Source organism: Trichechus manatus, unplaced genomic scaffold (genome assembly GCF_000243295.1).
Source record: "Trichechus manatus latirostris isolate Lorelei unplaced genomic scaffold, TriManLat1.0 scaffold00147, whole genome shotgun sequence".
NCBI classification, from domain to species: domain Eukaryota; kingdom Metazoa; phylum Chordata; class Mammalia; order Sirenia; family Trichechidae; genus Trichechus; species Trichechus manatus.
Window position 1 is genome coordinate 2,492,607 of NW_004444083.1, and position 21,654 is coordinate 2,514,260.

A 21,654-nucleotide genomic window follows, 5' to 3' on the forward strand; every position below is an offset into this window, starting at 1 on the left:
AACATTTGTAGTAACTGTTAAATGAGAAACTATTTTGTTCTGTAAGCCTTCATCTTAAGTGAGAATAACAGCACAATTGGAAGAGCGTAGTGAATGTCACTGAACTGTGTATGTAGAAATTTTTGAAACGGTGTCTTTGGTTATGTGTATTTTCACCAAAAAAAAAGGTTGAGAATTTAGAGGATTAATATGTTGTGGGGTTGTTAACCAATGTCATAAAACAACATGTGTACTATGTTTCATGAGAAACTATTTGTTTTGTAAGCCTTCACCTGAAGTACAATAAAATAAAAAAATAAAAAAAGACAGTCTTCAAAATTGTGGACTTCAAATTTAGCAAATGAGAGAAATAGGTAAAAAAACTGGTCTCTAATGAATCTTGTTGACTCTTAAATAACAAAATCTAACTACAGTATACTTATCAATTTAGAAAATCATTCTATTTAATCAAAAAAATCCTTATACAAAATGGCACATTGGCAACATTGTTGTAATGCCAAAAAAATAGAACTCTAGGTCTGTAAAGTTTCGTTTTAAAATCAAGAGACGTGACAACATATAAGGGAATTAATAAGATACAGACACTGGAGAGTATGCGAAAGAAGTGGTACTTTGTAGACAGCCACCAATTTCTCCTAAATCTGTAATCGGGTCACACAAATGTACTAAATTGCTCCATTACTGAGGCTTAAATTGCCAAAGGCTTCTATTTTGTGCAGTAAGATTTCAGTAGATAATGCTAAAACATTCTTCAGATATTCTTTTTGCCAAAACACATAACATTATGACCTATAAAGAATACCTAAAGTAGACTTAAGCTAGCCAAATATTAGATCTTACCATTGGGCTGTTGAGAAAAAGCTGTCTGTTGAGGGAAAGCTGCTTGGGCTGGGAAGGCAGGCTGCTGGAAGCTGCCACTAAAGCTGGTGGGAAGACTATAGGGAGCAGGAGTACCGAACCCTGCAGGCATGCTCATGGATGCAGTGCCAAAGGTTGCCGCTAACAGGAGAAAAGAGGGGATAATCAGTTACACACAAAATGACAAGTTTTGTTTCTCATACTCAACATTACAGAATAGGTTATCATTTACCTTGGAAAAATATTAATATGTATATTAAAAGCATTTTAAATTCCGAAATTCCAACCGAATCGGTAATTATGAGTTTTAGGGTCACTGTGAGTCGCAGTAGAGTCGACAGCACACAACAATAACAAGCGCTATACAATTTTACATAACCAATGAAATGTGTTCTCCTATAATCCAATGACCAGAATGAAACCAATCAAGATGTGTCATTTGAAACTCAAAATAAACTTCACAATTTAATTATATAAAGTTCAGGTCTAAACAGTAGTCTACATTTTAAAGTTCTCCATCATTCAATTCACATGTATACTAGTATACATTTTTTGTTTTTATGGTTTTGTTTTGCTACATAATAAAACAACAGCCAAATTTTTAATTTTACCTATTGAAGTGTCTGTTATAATGTAATATATGTATTCCAGGGAGCAGGGAGGGGTGTGTCTGTGCAAAACAGTTCACTAAAACAGGGCTTATAGGAGAAACCAGGCTAGAGGCAGACCATTCAAAACTTATGCAGCATTGTAACCAAAACAAAAAATAACATAAAATTCTAATAAAAATACTAGCATACTCAAAAGGACATGTTAAGTTCCTAATAAATCAATTCCAAAATGTACGACCTCCTCTTCCTTTGCAAGGTAAATGAAGGCAGCTTTGAAAGAGGGTATATAATACAGGCGGTTTCTACTGCTGAGTTATGGAAATTAGGGCAAAATGCACATATTGGCAAAGAAGTGAAATAAGCATTTCTTAGGCAACATAAATGGGTAAATGGGCATTGTGTTCAGTACCGTACTCCTCCGTGACTTGCCATGTCTAGCAACTATTACTTGGTGGAACAGAACATTAACAAGTCGGAGGAAATCTGTGTGTGAACCACCGCTATGTATGTGGTATGCTGCTATCATCCCCTCAATTTACTAATCATTTATGAACTAATTTGCATTACAGACACACTTAGTAGCAGAACAGAGTGTAATTTATGCTAGGGAAGATTTCAACCAAAACCCTCCAACAATATGTTCTAGGAAGGGTCTCAGAGAACTAAGAGCCAATCGTGTTACTTTAAATATACAAAACCAGCAATTACACAGTGAAATATTTTTGGCATGATGCCATCAAAAAGCTATTAAGTCAATAAATATATGATTTTTAAAAATCACCAACTTAACACTGATACAGACACAGAAATTAAAATCTATAAATGTTGCCTAGAATTATGTCTTTTGTTAAAACAAACCTGAAAACATGTTACAAATGTTGCCAAGTAATCTGCACAGTTCTAATGCATGTAACAATGCAATTTTCTTCAATGAACCTAAATAGAATTTGCCAGAATTTTTTAAAATTATTTGTTTACTATTATTAATGAGAAAATAAGGAAACAAACCACTGGAAGCAAGTAAATGAAAGAATAAGCAGCACACTGCAAAGGAAAGTGGGGCTCAAAACAGACAACAAGGCACTGACATAACGCTGACAGGTCACTTTCTAAGAAAGCACTAAAAAAGCAACACTTGGATACAGTTAAGCAAAACCAAACTCTATAATGTGGCAAAATGGTTTGGTATATGCCAAAGGTGTCACTCAAAGTTCTATGAATTCAAGCTCAAGAAAAATAATCAAAGAAGCTATTAAAATTCTAATGGGACCATGGAGGGAAGCAATAATTGCTTATTAGCATTTATAAATGATCACAAAGGATTTTCATGTAACTTTAAATACAATGTGATCCTGGTGCCACACATCCATGCCCACTCAATTTTAAAACATAGGAAAAATTTAATTCCACATGCAGGGAACCAGAACATTAGCAAAAGCTTCCACAAGCAGGTAGACACATTGCCACATAAAATTTAGGTATCAGTTGTGGCCACCTACCAAAATGAGCGTGAGGAAACACTTGAGAGGGCATTGCTCCAGAAAGGCCTTTTGGAAAGCCATAAAGAGACCAACGTCAATTAACTTACAGATAACTATTATTAAAATAAAGATAAAATTGTTTTTAAGACATTCTAAAATTAGAATGTATGCTGTAAAGCAGGCAGCATAAGAACACATAATAAAAACACATCTATAAAAGAAGGCTTTTTATTTCAACTATATTCATGATACTGTATTAGTTATACTGTTAGAAAAAGAAAAGGGGAGATTAGAATAATAAATATAAGATGAAGAAACATGGAAAACAATATTTTTTTTAAATAAACAGTAACATTTTATTCATGTGAAGACACAACCATCATCACAATCTAATTTTAGAACATCTTCATCCCTCCTAAAGAAATCTGTACCCATTACCTGTCACTCATTTCATACCTCTACCATCCACCCCCAGTTTTTGGCACCCACTAACCTACTTTCTATCTCCATAGATTTGCCCATTCTGGGCCAAAACCAAAAAACCCACTGCCATCAAGTCAATTGCAACTCATAGCGACCCTACAGGACAGACTAGAACTGTCCCATAGAGGTTCCAAGGCTGTAAATCTTTACAGAAGCAGAGTACCACATCTTTCTCCCACAGAGTGGCTGTTGGGTTTCACTGCCAACCTTTCATTTAGCAGCCAAGTGTTTTAACCACTGCACCAGCAGGGCGTCTTCTATTCTGGACATTTCACGTAAATGGAGTCCTACTACTGCATGATGTGGCCTGCTGTGACTTGCTTCCCAAGTTTTCAAGGTTCATGCACACATCGATCAGTACTTCATTCTGTTTTATGGCCAAATGATATTCCACTGTATGGATATACCATAATTTGTTTATCCATTCACCAGTTGATAAGACATTTGGCTTGCTTCTCCTTTTACAGTATTGTAAATAATTCTGCTGTTAACATGTGTGTATAAGTTTTTGGCGGACATGTGTTTTCATTCCTCTTGGGCATATAACCCAGAAGTGGAATTGCTGGGTTATACGGTAACTCTATGTTGAACTTTTTGAGGAAGTATCAAACTGCTGTCCACAGGAGCTGTACCATTTTACATTCCCACCAGCAATGTATGAGAGTTCTAATTTCTCTGTCTTCATCAACACTTGTTAGTGTCTATCTTTTTGACTGCAGCCATCCTAGTGGGTGTGAAGTGGTAGCTCTTTGTGGTTTTGATTTCCATTTCCTTAATGACTAACGAAAGGAGCCCTGGTGGTGCAATGGTTAAGCGCTAGGATACTAACTGAACCGGCAGTTCGCACCCACCAGTCACACCTGGGGAGAAAGATGTAGCAGCCTGCTTCCATAAAGATTACAAGCCTTGGAAATCTTATGGGCAGTTCAACTCGACGGCAACAGGTAACGACTAACAATGTTAAACATCTTTTCATGTGCTTACTGACTGTATACCTTCTTTGAAGAAATGTCGAATTCAAATCCATTTTATAATTGTTTTTCTTTTTTCTTTTTTTTTTTTTAATTACACCCACTCCTCATTCATCAACATGGTTAGGATCCAAAGACAAGGTCATTATGTGAAAATGGAGGGTGATCACATCAGATCACAAAAATCGAGGATGACTACATCTTTACATAACTGCCAAATTACATCATTAACATAACTGCCAAACCACTGAAAATCATGGTCTAGCCAAGCTGACACATAACTTTAACCATTACAGCCAAGCGTTACTGTCACCTCACACCTCAGCGTTACCGCCACGTGTACGATGTTAATGCACAAATTAGTTGCCTAGATTTTTTGCTATTGTTGTAAATGCAAAATGTCAGATAACGAGAAAGTTGATAACTGAGGAGTAGGCGTACTGACAAGAGTTCTCTATATATTCTGGACTCAAGTCCCTTATCCAATATATGATTTGCAAATGTTTTCTCTAGACTGCTATACAATTTTCTACTTTCTGTTAACTTAGAAACTTTCCTGTTTCTTTATTATCAAACTGACAAACTTTTATCTGCTAGAAGTGCTAAGTACAAATTATTAAATGTTAGACATTTTCAAATATTAAGAGTAAACTGAAGTTGAAAGTGGAGGAAGAAAAAAATCAGCTCTTCTATAAACAAAGTATGTCTACATGTTCCACATAACATCTATTTTTGTTTTTTCTTTGCTTTTCCTCCCTCTTACCCTGTTTTTGTGTTAATCCTCATTTCCAGAATGTACTAGACAAGTGAGGTGTGCTTATGAGTATTTACATATAAATAAGGAATAGTACACAGTGCTAGCTGGTGTATTTTTCATCAATACAAAATTAAATTATAAATACTTCTTGGTTTCTGTTTATAATCCCAGAAAAACAGAGAAAAAATAAATAAGAGGTCTAAAGGTTAAACAAAAATAATGAAGCCTGTTTTCCTATAATGTCGACAAACAGAGATGTGCTATAATTATAGAGGCGGTATGTTATACTGGAATGGAAATAGTGCTGGTTTAGAAGAGTTCTGACTACTAATATCAGATTACTCATTAATTAATTTTGAATCCTTAGGACAAAACCATTAACACTTAAAAATTACTTGCTACCTAGGTAGTAAAACAAGGATGCTGGGTTAGATGTTATCTATGATTCAGCTCTACACTCCTGTAAGTTTACCTTTATAAGCATTAAAATGAATGCTAGGAAGGAAAGGTTATTCATTCACTGGTAAAAGAGAGGTAAAAGTTATAGGAGAGGATTTCTAAACATCAAAAACTAAATTAACTATAAATTAGCTTCAAAACTTCTGGAAAAAAAAAAAAGAATGCTAAGTATCAAAGAATCCTAAAATTAGAAGGTAAGTCTTAGATCATCTAAGCTAATCTTCTACAGAAGGTTGCTACGTAACATGGCAAAAAGTTAAAGTCCCAAAGTTTTGTAAATCTACAAAAATGTGATTACTAGGGGGACCTCATACCATCAAGAAAGCAGTGCCGGGAGCAGAGTGCGTCCTTTGGACCGGGGTCCCTGCGCCGAGAAGCTCCTAGTCTGGGGGAACACTGATGAGAAGGCCGAGAGAGAAAAAGCCTTCCCCTGGAGCTGACACCCTGAATTTGGACTTTTAGCCTACTTTACTGTAAGGAAATAAACTTCTCCTTGTTTAAAAAAAAAAAAAAAGTGATTACTAAAATGCTTATTTTTAGACTGAAATATATCAGTGAAACTTTTTACATTTCACGTAGAACTATTACTTGACACCCTCTTTCAAAAGCTGTTTCAAAATGTAATTTAACAAAAGTAACATAAGAGGGCAACAATAATATTTTCTAAAGAACACTAATTTTGATGTTATAAAATATTAGGAATTCCTAACAGTAGTTCATTTGTCAGAAGTATTGATTTTATTTCAGCTTCAGTAGAAACATACATTAACACTGATTTAGACAAATAACCTAAGAAAAACGATCAATGTGACAGATCAATGTAATAAATTCAAAACCATTTACAGTGGAAAAAATTAGAGTTGAAAGAATTAAATGAGATAATGTAAAATGTATGCCAGTCTTCCAAATGTTGATACATCACATCATGCAATATCAAAAAGTTATACTCATTAATATCCTCAGAAAAGTAATGGAAAGCTGTCAAACTAGTGGAGTATATAAATTTCAAATTAAAAATTTGGACACACATTAGGTTTACCTATCTAATTATAAAAAATTATGCTTGAGCTAGTATTAAAATTATTTCCCATCATTGTACATTTTATATTATTTTATATTCCACACAGACCCTTAACTTCAAAAGACTTTCATGCTCTAAATAAACCAAGCCAAAAAGCCCTTAATTCCAATGAAAGAATCAACTCAGACAGTCGTGAAAGGGAAATCACAGCTACAGTTTACCAAGTATATACTATAACGCAAAGACCATGCAGGTGACTGACATAATCCTAACTGTCACAACAACCCTGCCATCCACAGAATATTGTTCACATGCTATAGATAAGGAAAATAATAAGGCTCAGAAAAGTTAAGTTCAACACAATTAACCCTGGTCAAGGTAAAATCTGAGTTTCCATTCCTCAGATGTTAAAGGTGGTTATGACTATCTATAAACATCTAAACAGTACACTGCAAATAATTTTTAGCATTCAATAAATGTGAGAACATTGCGCCATCATCCTTACCTAATTCATTAGAATAATATAAAAAGCTTTCTTAGGATCACCCAGCAAAAAATTAAGATTTGAACCCAAGTCTAGCTGTACCCAAAACATATCCATTTAACTTTCTTGAGCTTCAGTTCCCTCAGCTGTCAGAGATGAAAACATTTATTTCATGTGAGTTGAAAGAATTAAACAAGACAATGTACAAAAGCCACTGTCATGAGACATTTTACAAACTAATTCCACCAACCCAAAATAATATACTAAGAAACAGAAACACTGCATATATCATTAGTGATGAAGGACTACATAAATACTTTTGTCCAATTAAAGTAAACCATCATTAAAAAATTAAATTTGGTGTGATTTTGTGAAATTCAAGTATTTATTAAATACCTATTATGCTAAATACTGACAAATTATGGCTGAAGACATTTATGTAAAAAGGAAAATACTAAGAGTTACAGTTTAAAGTCCTAATAGCATAACTCTTAATTATGCCAATTACAGATTTGTAAATAATTATTAATACTTAATGGTATTTATTTTTAATGTTACAAGTACCTATTCTCTCAAGACTTCTTATCAACATTTGCTGGAATTTAGGCTTCAGCTCTAAGATTACTGACACAGATACACAAAGCTTATAAACCCTAAAATAGTAAAATTTTATACTACAAATTAAATTCAGTCCCTGAAATTTTAACGCCCTGAAAGAGATATTCACTGAAGAAATAATTATGAACAACTCATGTAACAAAGCCCATTTACCTCATGCAAGGTTATATAAACTTCTCATGAAATTGTTCTATTAAGACTGAATAAGTTTCAGCCAGTAACTCTGAAACCAGACCACCAAGTAAGTCAAAATTACTGCATTCAAGTCCCCTCTCTGCCATAAACTGGCTGTGGTCCTTTGAGGTAGTCTCAGCTCCATGTTTGGGTTTCCTTATCTGAAAAAGGAAAGCTTGATTGGGAAGTGGTAGGCACTCGATAACCTCAAAGGTTCATCTTAGGTATTTAGTTCCAGGATTTTACAAACTTTCAGCTCGTATTTTTATTTATGGACAAAGTTTTCCATCTATTTCCCATTCACTTCAGAAGGACAGACTCTTTCTCTAGTGTTCTTCACATGGTGTCTCTGTGATAAATACCTTCTCTAAAGCTTACTGAACTATAATGTGTCATCTTTTCTTACCTGTTGCTCCTCTGGCATTGGTCTGAAATGGATTTGTAGAAGACGCCACAGAAGGACCAGCAGCAGCAGCAACAAATGGATTTGTGGAAGGTGCCGCTTTAAAAAATTATAAAATACAGAATAAAATCCTAATACTTTTTGTATTTAAGTACTTAAAATATTTGTTCACTATATTTATCAAGATAGAAACCTCTAGCTTTTTTATAATAAATCATTGCTTTGACTATCTTCCGGTACTCCTAAGAAAATGCAATACAATATGCATTTGAGCTCATTATAAAAATTGGTATATCAGAAAAACATACCTCCAAATGGAGCTGGCACACTCGAAGAAGCAGGCTGTGTTTGTGCAGAAGCACCCACTGGTACTGTTCCAAAAACATTGCTGAAAAGAAATATTGATAGAGTTCATACATTTAAAAAGAAGGAAAGAAAAAAGGAAAGGTAATCTATTTACAGGGACGTCATAAAATGTGGAAACAGATCATATCAGATATATCATGCATCATAAACCAAACCAAACCTAACCTGTTGCCGTTGAGTCAATTCTGACTCATAGTGACCCTACAGGACACAGTAGAACTGGGTTTCCAAGGAGCACCTGGTGGATTCAAACTGCTGACGTTTTAGTCAGCAGCCAACCTCTTAACCACTGCACCACCAGGGCTCCTCATGCATCTTTAACAGTTCGCACACTTTTTAAGTCTCATGAACTATTTACACTCCGAAAAATAACTTAGAACTCCAAAGAGCTTTTGCTTAGTGTACTATATTAATATGTTATACAGAAATTAAAACCAAGAAATTAAAAAAATATTTTTAATTCATTTTAAAAATAATAGTTATCTTTGGTGAAGGGTAAGACAGTACACAATACTGAGGAAGCCAGTACAACTTGTACAAGGCAAGGTCATGTAAGCTCCAGACACATCCAAACTCCCTGAGGGACTGAATTACCAGGCTGAGGGCTGTAGGGACCATGGTCTCGGGGAATATTTAGCTCAATTGGCATAACATAATTTATAAAGAAAACATTCTACATTCTACTTTGGTGAGTAGTGTCTAGGGTCTTAAAAGCCTGTGAGAGGCCATCTAAGATACTCCCTTGTCTCACCCCATCTGGAGCAAGGTAGAATGAAAAAACCAAAGACACAAAGGAAAGATTAGCCCATACAACTAATGGACCACAACTACCACAGCCTCCACCAGACTGAGTCCAGTACAACTAGATGGTACCCGGCTACCACCACTGACTGCTCTGACAATGATCACAATAGAGGGTCCTGGACAGAGATGGAGAAAAATGTAGAACAAAATTCTAACTCACAAAAAAAAAACAGATTTACTGGCCTGACAGAGACTGGAGAAACCTCAGGAGTAAGGCCCCTGTCCAGACACCCTTTTAGTACAGTAATGAAGTCACTCCTGAGATTCACCCTTCAGCCAAAGCTTAGACAGGCCTATAAAACAAAAGGAGACTGAGGGTCGCACCAGCCCAAGGGCAAGGACTAAAAGGCAGAAGGGGACAGGAAAGCTGGTAATAGGGAACCCAAAGTCGAGAAGGGAGAGGGCTGTAATGTCGTGGGGTTGTTAACCAATGTCATAAAACGGTATGTATACTGTTTAATGAGAAGCTTGTTTGTTCAATAAACCTTCATCTAAAGTACAATGAAAAAAGTTATTACATGCTAACATAAATAACATTTTTATGACAAAAATATATTCTACAAAACAAAAAGAAATTAGTGAGAAGAGTAACAGTGTTTTACATTTTTGCAAATCTCTTTAATGTCTGGTTTAAAAGATGATAGCTTAATTATTGTATCAACTTCTGCATTCAACCTGTTTGATAAGTTGTTTTGGTTGAAAATATCCAGAAAATATGGCCTTACACAGCTATACAGCTGAACAAGTTAGCAGTATTTTAACAGCCTTTTCAAACAATTGTGTATATTTTTGCTGATATACCAAAAGCCAACGTGATACTTTCCTAAGAATCTGAAGGCAATCAATTATCTTTTCAAATTACAGTAAAATTCACTGATCCATCTTGTACTTTCAACGAATCTTTTACTGATTTTATACCATGCATTGGTTTTTTTGGAAAATATTGGTCTACGGAGTTATGCTAATCTTCCAAATGTTGATACATTTCATTATGTAATATCGAAAAATCATATTCATTAACATCACAATCTACTTCATCAGAAAAGTAACGGGAAGCTGTCAAACTCATGGCGGAGTATATAAATTTACAGAAGTTCTACAGTCACTTGAAAGTGCCAATTTTATCAGTTGTTTTCTTTAAAGCGACAGACTTACCCAGTTCATCTTTGAGAAAATGTCTGCGAAATACCTAAGTCTGAATAACCACTGTTTGTCACTCATAACAGTCATAATTCCATGGAAAAATGGGTGTTCCACAAACAAGAAGCTGGGTCCCACAACTCAAACAACCACACAGTGCTTTTCCTTAAGACAACCACCATTCTTCAATCTGCTGCTGAACTGCCTGGTGCCTTATTTCAACACACAGAAAATTAAGAAGACATAGACTCAAGGGTCAAGATTTAATTAAAATTTTTAAAGATTTAATGAAATTGGACCCCTGGTGGCACAGTGGTAAAGAGCTCAGCTGCTAACCAAAAGGTTGCTAGTTCAAATCCACCAGCCACTCCTTCGAAACTCTATGCGGGCAGTTCTACTCTGTCCGATAAGGTCACTATAAGTTGGAATCAAATGGACAGCAACGGGTTTTCGGTTAATGAAATTAATTTTTACTGCTTCATCAAGTACATTCGTAAGTAAAACTAGCATTTTTTATTTTTTTTACAGTTTGTTGCAACTGTCATTAATTTATGCTAAAGCACCGACGAGTTTTACCTGCCATTGCTTTTGCACCATGAATACATATACCAACTCAGTGAAAAGGCAAGTAATCTTACAGAATTGTTATGAAAATAGCTTTAGTTTCACAGATCTCCCTGAAAGAGTCTCAGGGACCCCAAGTTCTTTGGACCACACTCTGTGAACCACTGATGTATCATAATGTAATATCAAGAGACCATTTGTTACGTATACCTGTCTGCTTCCAGACTTTGTGGCACCTTGTTATAGTCCACTACTATATATGCCTCATGTAGATAATAAGGAGCCCTGGTGGCACAATGGTTAAGCACTCGGCTGCTAACTGAAGGGTCAGTGGTTCAAACCTAGCAGCATCTCCATGGAGAAAAAAGACCTGGGACAATCTGCTCCCATAAAGATTACAGCCTAAGAAACTGTACGGCGCTGTCCTACTCTGTCATCTAGGGATGCTGTGAGTCAGAATCTACTTGATGGCAATGGGCAGCATACAGAAAAATTAGCATTGGAGAGCCTAAATAGTGTTACAATCCTGCCATTTAGAAAAGGTGCTAAAGGGAAATTGGAAAACTACTGGGATAACAAAAGTAACAGACAATTCACAGAAATGGAAAACAAACAGATGAATAAAACATTGTCAAAGTAAATCACCTAACTGTTCTGGGCTCTGTTTCCTTGATTATAAAAAGAAGAAGTCAACACCAGAAAACCTTTTTAAAGGTCTGATATCTGTAAAACGTGTTATAGACTTCCAGCTGCTAAGAACTGCTTACATTTGGGACCTAGTAACAGAAATGCCTATTTATAAATGCCAGTATGACACTGAAGAGGTACAGAATTGTTACTGGGCCCTGGTACAAATATTTCTAAAAACATGTATTTACAACTAAGGCTACAACGTGATACTTTCATTATTTAGTCTTCATGACTGAAAATGATATATTAAAAAGTATATAATTCGACTGCTATGCAACTGTCCACTTTGAGATGTGTACATACTCTTAATTACATGTTAGTATAGAAGAAATACAAGTAACAATAAAAAGACAAAATTATGGCAATTACTCAAAGACTATATTTTCATTAGCAAATTAGTCAGTTTCCTCAAATTTACAAAAAGCACTAAAAAATGTTAAGATTATGTCCAAATACATAGCTGCCCAGAAAGAGTTATTATTTAACCACATTATTATTCAGATTTGAAAAAAATTACAGACAAAACACAAAGTGGGAACGCTGACTGAGACAAGGTACCTGCTAGCATTACTTGTGGAAGTATACGCATTACTGGAGGTGGCTGCCGAACTGAAAACGCTGTCGAGTTCTGCCAGGGCTGCATACTTGTCTGAAGATGCACTTGGCTGACTGGGAACTGAAACCACAGAAGCAGCAGGAGCTTTACCTGTTGTCCCAAAGCCACTCCCCTGATCACCACCTGGGAACAAACAAAAACAAAAAACATAATTATACCAAAAATCTGAATTTATACTTTCAATGTATCAAGCACATTTGCCATGAAACACAGGTAAACTTAAAACTGACTTGGAGCTAAGCAAATAAATGAATACAGTATCAAACTGATAAATAATCTAGATGACACTGGACAAGATTAGCTGCTATATATGCCACTGTACTAAAGACAAAATATTGTTTCTGTAACAACTACTAAGACTGTGTATTAGTAACATGTCTAGATCACGCAACAAACAAATTCTCAAAGTGATATGTTAACATCTCCAAGACAGGCCCATTCATTCAAGTGATTATATAAAGTCACACAATGCTGGAACCAAATGTATAGGTTCTATCAAATGTATTATTTTCTTGTGGTTTGCTATGAATAATTACAGACAGTAATAACAGGAAACTTTTACTGAACACTTAACATATGTTGTGGATTGAATTGTACCCTCTAAAAATGTGCTGAAGTACTAAACTCTGTACCTAGAAATACGACCCTATTTGGAAATATTGGGGTTTTCTTTTAAGTCGACGAGGCCATACCAGAGTAGAGTGGGTCCTAAACCTAATCAATTCTAAGAGCAGAACAGACACAGAGAGACACACGGGAGAAGAGGTGCTATGTGAGAATTGTCTACAAGCAAAGGAATGCCAAGAATTGTCGGCAGTCAAAAGAAACCAGGAGAAAGGCCCACAGAAGGAATATACCTCCACAACTGTGAGAAACTAAATTTTTGTTCTTTAAAGCCACCACTTGAGGTATCTGTCTTACGACAGCACTAGCAAACTAAGACAGTACATGCCAGGCACTGTTCTGAATGCCTTACATGCAATAATACATATAATACAACTGTGTAAGGTCAATGTTATTATTATCCTCATATTGAAGATGAAAAAAACTACGGCTGGGAATCAAGATGCAAAATCCAGTCTAGCACCAGATCCATTCTTTTCACCATTTGTTATGAACTAAACTGTACGCCCCAAAAATATGAGCTGAATTCCTATGGATGTGATCTTGCCTGGAAATGTTTCTTTTGTTATGTTAATGAGGGAATACCAGTGGAGGGTGGATCCTAAATGTAATCACATCTGAGTTATAAAAAGACCAGACTAGACACAAAGACATACAAAAAGAGGATTGTCTACAAGCCAAGGAATGCCCAGAGCTACTGGAAAGAAAGGAATCGATATTATCAAGACCCAGATTTGAACTTTTAGCCTCCAGAACTGTGAGAAAATAAATTTCTGTTCTTTAAAGCCAACCACTTGTGGTATTTGTGTTACAGAGGCACCAAGTAACTAAGACACCATTGCATTATTTGGTTTTAGAGGCAAAATACTAGCCTCGAGACAAAAACTGGGTATAAAAATATACTTTTAAAAACATGAAATAAATAAATAAAAAATAAAAACATGAAATACAAATCAAGAAGTACCAAGATATTGATAAAAAATAGTTCAAAATGAATTTAGTATAGAAACCACCAAATAACCCTCCAGTCAGCTCTGTTAACAGAATTTCTGGACAAAATTAAAATTTTCACATTTGTTTTGTTTTAAAACTGACAGTTGAGATCAAGTCTACACACTGATTCATGGTGACCCCGTGTGTCAGAGTAAAACTGTGCTCCATTGGATTTTCAATGGCTGAGTTTTTGGAAGTAGATCTCAGGCCTTTCTTCCGAGCTGCCTCTGGGTGGGCTCCAACCTCCAACCTGTTGGTTAACAGTTGAGTGCGTTAACCGTTTGCACCACCCAGGGACTGCTTTTAAAACTTGCTGCTGGTGTCTGTTGCTGTTAAGTGGATTCCAACTCACGACAACTTTTAAAACTAGACGTTGAAAAACAGGCCATCAGTTTGTACTTGGCATTAAGGGCTTTCTGACTAGGATACTGATTCTGGCTATGATCATTTAAAAACACTTGAACAGAGACTTCTTAAATGGTCAAAAGAATTGCCCATTGTCAAAATCAACCATAAAAGATTATTTTCATAGTTTACTGACACGTGGTCTATACCCTTTAACCAAATATGAAGTGTTCTCTTTATAAGGCAGCTTCAGGTAGTGTAAGAAATTCTGGATACACAGTGAGAAAATCTAGATTCAGGCCCTAACTTTGCTTCTGTCTAGGTATTTGGTCTTGAATACGCTAGACTCAGGCCTCAAGTTTTTCATTTGCGAAATGAGGGGGATAGGCAAGATGCAATTGGGGAAGTAAGGCAAAAATCAATTGTGGGATGTCTCTCAAATAGTGTGCAAACAATTTAGTTTTTTATTTTAATAAATTAAAACAGATTCACAGATAAATAGTGATGACATCCCTCTCAACTAACCTACATTCGGCTGAGCTGTGAGTGGGAGGAAAAGGTCATATAACATGTGTTAATGAGTATTTTATGATCCTTTTGCAACCCCTTAGAATTTCTTTAGAAGGATGTCTATTAACTTCTCTTTTGAAGGAGGATGAAATAAGATATTTCGCAACAGATCCTAATACTAGGGTGGCATTTGCTGTCAGTGCTGGCACAGTGACATCAGGGTGCAAGATAATCAATGCAGAAACAACAACTCTCCACTGAAGTGTATATGTTGGAGGGAGAAAGGACTCTCCCCTCAATTATAATGCTCCCTGGTCACTATAATTAAAAGGCGTAGTTAGGGTACATGGTCAAGATTTGGGTGCGGAGGGAACTTATTCACCAAATTTTATTATGTTTTAATTTAAAAAGATGATCGGCAAAATCAAGTTCACAGCATACCCACACAGGTATACATAAACGGTGCTATACAGAATCATCTGAAATTATCCCCATAGCAGATTAGTAACTTTTAATACTAAAACTTAGTATTATCATGTCTGGATAGTCCACTAAAAAACAGAGGATGAACTTAGTTTTAGCAATGACAGTAATATGCAATTTGAAATTCCCTCTATACTACTCTTGGAGTATGAGTACATATAGGAGTAAGTCCACCATTGTAGTCATGGCTACTAAAAGTACGCATGAGAAAACAACTCCACATTAAAACCAAAACCAGCTGGCGGGGAGTCAACTTTGACTCACAGCGACCTCATGCGGGTCAGAGTAGAACTGTGTTTCATAGAGTTTTTAACACCTGATTTTTCAGAAGTAGATCACAAGGCCTTTCTTCCAAGGTACCTCTAGGTATACGTGAACTGCCAATCTTTTGGTTAGCAGCCGAGTGCATTAACCCTTTGCACTCACAGGGACTCCAACTCCACATTAAGGAGTTATCAATATTACCAAAATTTCTTAAAGTACTTAAGTCATGAGATACTTCCAACTACGGGTCCCCAAGATATCAACGTATTTTTCAACTTAATCCACATGTAAAGATAAGCTCTTTAGCTAAGCACTCAAGAAATTTAAAAAAAAAACCAGCCTATGACAGCAGTATAATGGCTAAATATTGACTCATATTATTAACAGAGTTCTGCATAATATTTCAAAGGTTTATAATGATTAGGAATCTGAAACATTTCAGGCCTATAATATGTCAAGTAGTCATGAACATTTTACTCAAAAATGTTCAGTGGAGACAAAATTTTGATACAACTGAGAAAAGCTAACATCCTCAGATTTAATGAACACAACCAAATTTAGAGTACTATTTAATATACAAATTTGTATTCACTTTGTTTAAAGCATGATACCTTGCCCAGTACTGAAGATATTGTCTAAATTAGCAAGGGCTGCATATTTATCCGCTGTCTGTAGACCACTTTTATTCGTTGAAACTTTACTAACAGCTGATGCTGTTTGATGACTCTGGGAAGTACTGAAGGCTCCAAAATCAGCACTGGAGGATTTGGGGAAGTTATCAAAATGAGCAAAATTAGCATTTACTGATCCAGCACTTCCACCTGTAACAGAATAAACAGAACACTTAAAATTTCTAGACTTTTCCCAATACCCTTTGGTAGATAACATGATCATTTCTTCCTAAATTAAGCATTCTGTAAGTAACCCTATTTGATGATTATAAATGGCTTTCAATTTTAATCTACACTTGACTTTTTATAATTTGTGAAGCTAGATTTTCAAAGGCCCTGACAACATGTAGAGTAACACGTTTCAGTATCTACCCTGGAGTAAAGAATGTAATTCATAGGGTAAGTCCATGCTACTTGTTTTGAGACTCAGTTACTTTATAAAACATTCAAACCTGGTGCTGTGGAGTCCATTCCAACTCATGGCAACCCCATGTGTTACAGAGTAGAACTGCTCCATAGGGTTTTCTTGGCTCTAATCTTTATAGAAGCAGATTGCCAGGTCTTTCTTCTGCAGAGTTATTGTGTGAGTACAAACCGCCAACCTTTAGTAGTCGAGTACAAGCCATCTGTGCCACCCAGGGACCTGTAGAATATCTAGCATGGTACTAATTATGACCTTTTACTAGTTCTCCCTAAACAGAGATCCTGCAAAAAAAAAAAAGCAAAGTATCTTATTTGAGGATTCACGCTTTTATAGCTCCATGGAGACATGACATACACAAACCCCACAGTTACTGATTAACTGTGTTTAAGATGTATTACTCTGATCCAGAATTTCTTAGAAGGTGATCATGGAGTATTAGACTTATTTAAAGAACAATTATTTAATTCCTGGAGCCCTGGTGGCACATCGACTAAGGGCTCAGCTGCTAACCAAAAGGTCAGCAGTTTGAATCCACCAGCTGCTCCGTGGAAACCCTACAGGGAAGTTCTACTCTGCCCTACAGGGTCGCTATGAGTAAGAATTGACTCAATGGCCAATGGGTTTGGTTTCTGGTTTTTATTTCATTCCACATAATAATTTACTGTGTATATAATACCATGATGTCCACAGTAGAATCTTGCCCTACCATGTAGTTCAAGGAATAAAAATTATAGTAGATAATACACAGATAATTTAAATATTATCACAAAAATTGACTTTATGAAAGCACAATATACATAATTGTCACATTAAAGCCTATTTTCTATTCTAGAGACCACCCTCAAAGTACTACCAGGTTCTTCTTCCACGGCCAGTAGATCTGATTCTATGCTTTTGATACCACACTTTTCAGATACCAGTTCTTTACTCTTAAACTTCAGTTCCAGCAATCAGAATAATATATACGAAACCAAAAAACCAAACCCATTGTCACTGAGTCGATTCTGACTGATAGCAACCCTACAGGACAGAGTAGAACCGCCCCATAGGGTTTAATGCGGCCCAACGCTGAAATATTTATGGAAGCAGACTGCCATATCTTTCTCCCACAGAACAGCTGGTGGGTTTGAACCACCAACTTTTTGGTTAGTGGCCAAGAGCTCTAACCACTGTGGCACCAAGGGTCCTTCAGATAGTCATATATTAAAGTGATAGCAAAGCACATCTATAGACATTTAAAAAGCAGAATGGATACACTCTCTATAAGAAAGAACTTTCCATCAGTCAGTTCTTTAGAGATTGCGGAACAAATATACACTGATAAAATTTCTTTCAGGAATTAAACTCTGGCTGTTTTCAATTAATACTAAGTAATATGTGGTTGTATTTGGAAGATTGTGATCTGCTACAAGTAACTGGTGAACAAAGCAGATAACTAAGCTTTCAAAATCTGCATGAAAAGTTATATCTCAAATTGTTAAAAATTGAGTTACAAATCAAATTACTCACTTTATTGTACACTACTGTGATATCTAATTAAGTCTGAGTTTATTAATAGATAAGTGGGAGTATAAGTAAGAATTTAAAAGATTATCATCAAAAGATGATTAACAATCTATAACCGAAAAACTCATGAAATAGGAATGAAATATACAAATTACTAACATGCCTACTTGACAACAGAACTTACTGTGGGTAGCCTGGAGAGGAAAAGTTGAAGTAAATTCACCAAAACTGCAGCTAGATGAAAGCATTCTATATGCTGGACAGCCAGAAATTAGTAAATTGTGAAATTTAAAGGAAAAGAAAAAAGGAAAATTGAAAGAAAAGGCTTTAAGACAATACACAAAGTTAAAAGCTGAAAGATAAGTGATCAGCCAAAGATCTAAGTTAAGTGTTCAATGCATTCTGGAAAACAATACGGTTTATGGGAGAGTACTCAATTCCTGCACAGAAAACTATTCCCAAGTTTGATTACAGTGGTCTTTATATAATGTAACCCTGACTAGTAATAACATTATACATTTTTCTCATGCTTGTTGCCCTAAAAATTACTTGCATTTTAGTTCTATGGAAGCAGGCAAATCGCTTCCTTTCTTCAGAGGCTTATGTCAGCCTAAATCAATCTAGTACGTGTATCTAAAGAGATTTCAGTATATTATGGTCTCTGTGCAGGAAAAGGAGGAGAATGGATGTAATGAATAAGACAGCACAACAAAGTTTGAAAAAACAAACACATAGAAAAAAATGAAAAATTCAGGTTTCCCCAGAGCTTGGTAAGATAGAACTATTTTAAAATCAGATAATTATAGAATTTAAGTTTAGAGTAATTTTTCAAAACTACACCTAGAGAGTTTTCTTTCTTTTTTTTAAGAAAACATTTAAGCATAATGCTAGAGAAGCTCTACCTGTAGTTTGGGGCTGAAAAGGAGAGTGACTTGCTGTGGGGAAACCTCCAAAATTACTCGAACCACTAGACTGTCCAAATGCATCAAAGTTTGCAAAATCTGCACTTGCAGAATTCTGAGCTGTAAATGGTAAGGAACAAAATATGTTAATGAATATGAAAACTATAAATGAAAATAACTGACAAATGAATTTAACAATTTTATGAAAGTTTCTATGTCTAACCACTTACTTTAAATAGAATTCATTTAGAAATCAGATTTGAAATCCTACTAGTATTTAAACCAATTTCAAGCAATATTAACGGGTATCCAGCAATTTCCAAAAACACTCTGTACAATAATAAAATTTTTCACAATACCCTTTAAATGTCCTCAGAAATAGTACTATAAAAGTGACTGTTACCAAAGAGAACTCTCAATTCAGAGCACCAAATTCACGAATCATAATAGAGGAGGTTGAGAAGTAATCTGGAAAATTCAGTGATTAAAAATGGTACTGAGTGACTCATCAGTATGTGAATCTAAAATAATGGTACAAAGTTGGTTAAATTACATTACTACAATTTTCTTTTAGGTTTATAAATATGTCACACCATGGCACATAATATTGATAAATAAAAACTTGAATGCATAATAAAAAGGACACGATCGCCAAATAAATGAAAGATAGCCGCATTCTTTTAGAAGTCTGTCATTCTAAACACATATTAAAATTTAAGAAACTATAAAGCCAGTAGAAATTGTAACATACACCTCATATTCAAAAAAAAAGATCAAGATTTATCTCCCACCTGGTCCTCAACCTTATAGCAAAATGCTAGACTTCTCTAAACTTAAAAAGAGTATATTTATAAGTAACACAATTCAAAAGTTAAAACAAACAAAAAAGTCAAAATAGATGCTCAATGAGAATTTTATAGAGAATTTAATGAGAACAAGAAGTGGTCTGATACGCACGAAAGGTAGTGCTACGTACTAAGAATGAAAAGCACATCCAAAGGGAAGGAGAAAGGTTAAATGTCGCGAATAGTAAAAGACAGCCACTTATAAATCCTTTACAAGCAATTCTACTTCTAGGAATTTTTCCTAAAGAAATAATCTTAAAAATGAGTACGGCAAAAAAAAAAAAAAAAAAAAGAGTATGGCTGTATCTAAAAGCTAGTCACTGTGTTTTTTTATAACAGTAAAAAAATTAGAAACTCCAATAACCAATAGGGGATTGATTAAATATATCATGGAACATCATAGGATGGAATATAATGCAGCCATAAAAATTCACATAAAAGAATTTACTCATATATAAAAATGTTTATGACAAAGTAAATAAACAGACTAATTCCAGATACACTTTAACTTCCCAATTTTGTTAAACCAAACATACTAACGTGTATAGAAAATCTGCATTACAGTGGGTTATCAGATCAGTACCACTTTCTCCTTCGGTTTGCCTAAATTTGCCTAGCTTTTGCAATGAATACATATTCCACTTATAAACAAACCAAAAAAGGTTACTAAACAAAAGATTATTTTTTTAACAAAGCAACATATTAAACACTATTCTAGGTAGAAAATCGGAAAAACTTAAAACACTTTATGTAATTACTACTTTGTATGTATCTGAAAGATACAGCGGTAGGGAAATGTACCTAAGGTAGACCCCCTTTTACTAGGTATCTGTGCCACTTCCCCTTCTTGCATCCTCACCTTTAGCACTTCTGAAATGTGAGGTGCTATCCAATGTAACACTGTCATACTTTGTTCTTGAAAATGTTTTTTAAGCGCAATGTTTTTCATATCTCTCAAACACTACACAGAAATGCCTAAGTTAAAATGATGTTTACTGCTTAACAATAAAAATTTTGTATTTTCTGGATCTATCGCCCGTCTGTCAGTTTGTTGTACTCTGGTAGTTTCTATGTTGTCATGACGCTGGAAACTATGCCACCAGTATTTCAAATACCGTTAGGGTCACCCATGGTGGGCAGGTTTCACCAGAGCTTCCAGACTAAGATAGACTAGGAAGAAAGGCCTGCATGTATTTCTGAAAATCCTATGGATCACAGCAGAATATTGTCCAATACAGTGCCTGAAGATGAACTCCTTCGGTTGGAAAGCACTCAAAATATACAGTGGCCGCAACGATGTGGCCACAAACAATTGTAAAGATGGCACAGGACCAGGCAATGTTTTCTTCTGTTGTACATGGGGTCACCACGAGTTGGGAGCTGACTCAACGGCAACTAACAACAAAATCTTCTGGACTTCCTGCACTCTGTTGTCACTGTTCCTACTTAATACGATAAAATTCAATTTTTCTGTAGGTTGAAATTTTACCTTCCTAAAAATATGAAGAAATACTGATAAATAATAAATTAAAAAATTTCTTGAAAAATATTTTAAAAGAAATATCTATACAAGTTTAAATGCAGTTA

At 35.3% G+C, this 21,654-nt stretch overlaps 1 protein-coding gene across 6 annotated transcripts in view; it reads right to left on the reverse strand.

Moving 5' to 3' along the window:
- Positions 1–21,654, reverse strand: part of AGFG1 (ArfGAP with FG repeats 1) — a 91,525-nt gene that overhangs the window by 3,906 nt on the left and 65,965 nt on the right. For 3 of the 6 annotated variants that reach the window (XM_023740092.1, XM_023740093.1, XM_023740094.1), the window contains exons 6-12: positions 19,223–19,342; positions 16,331–16,540; positions 12,443–12,623; positions 8,629–8,708; positions 8,324–8,419; positions 2,969–3,016; positions 841–999 (exon numbers count right to left, since the gene is read on the reverse strand). In XM_023740092.1, coding sequence (XP_023595860.1) covers positions 841–999; positions 2,969–3,016; positions 8,324–8,419; positions 8,629–8,708; positions 12,443–12,623; positions 16,331–16,540; positions 19,223–19,342 — 894 coding nt within the window. The remainder of the gene's footprint in view (positions 1–840; positions 1,000–2,968; positions 3,017–8,323; positions 8,420–8,628; positions 8,709–12,442; positions 12,624–16,330; positions 16,541–19,222; positions 19,343–21,654) is intronic. The other 3 variants (XM_004385822.1, XM_012558225.2, XM_023740095.1) reach the window with 2 other exon arrangements.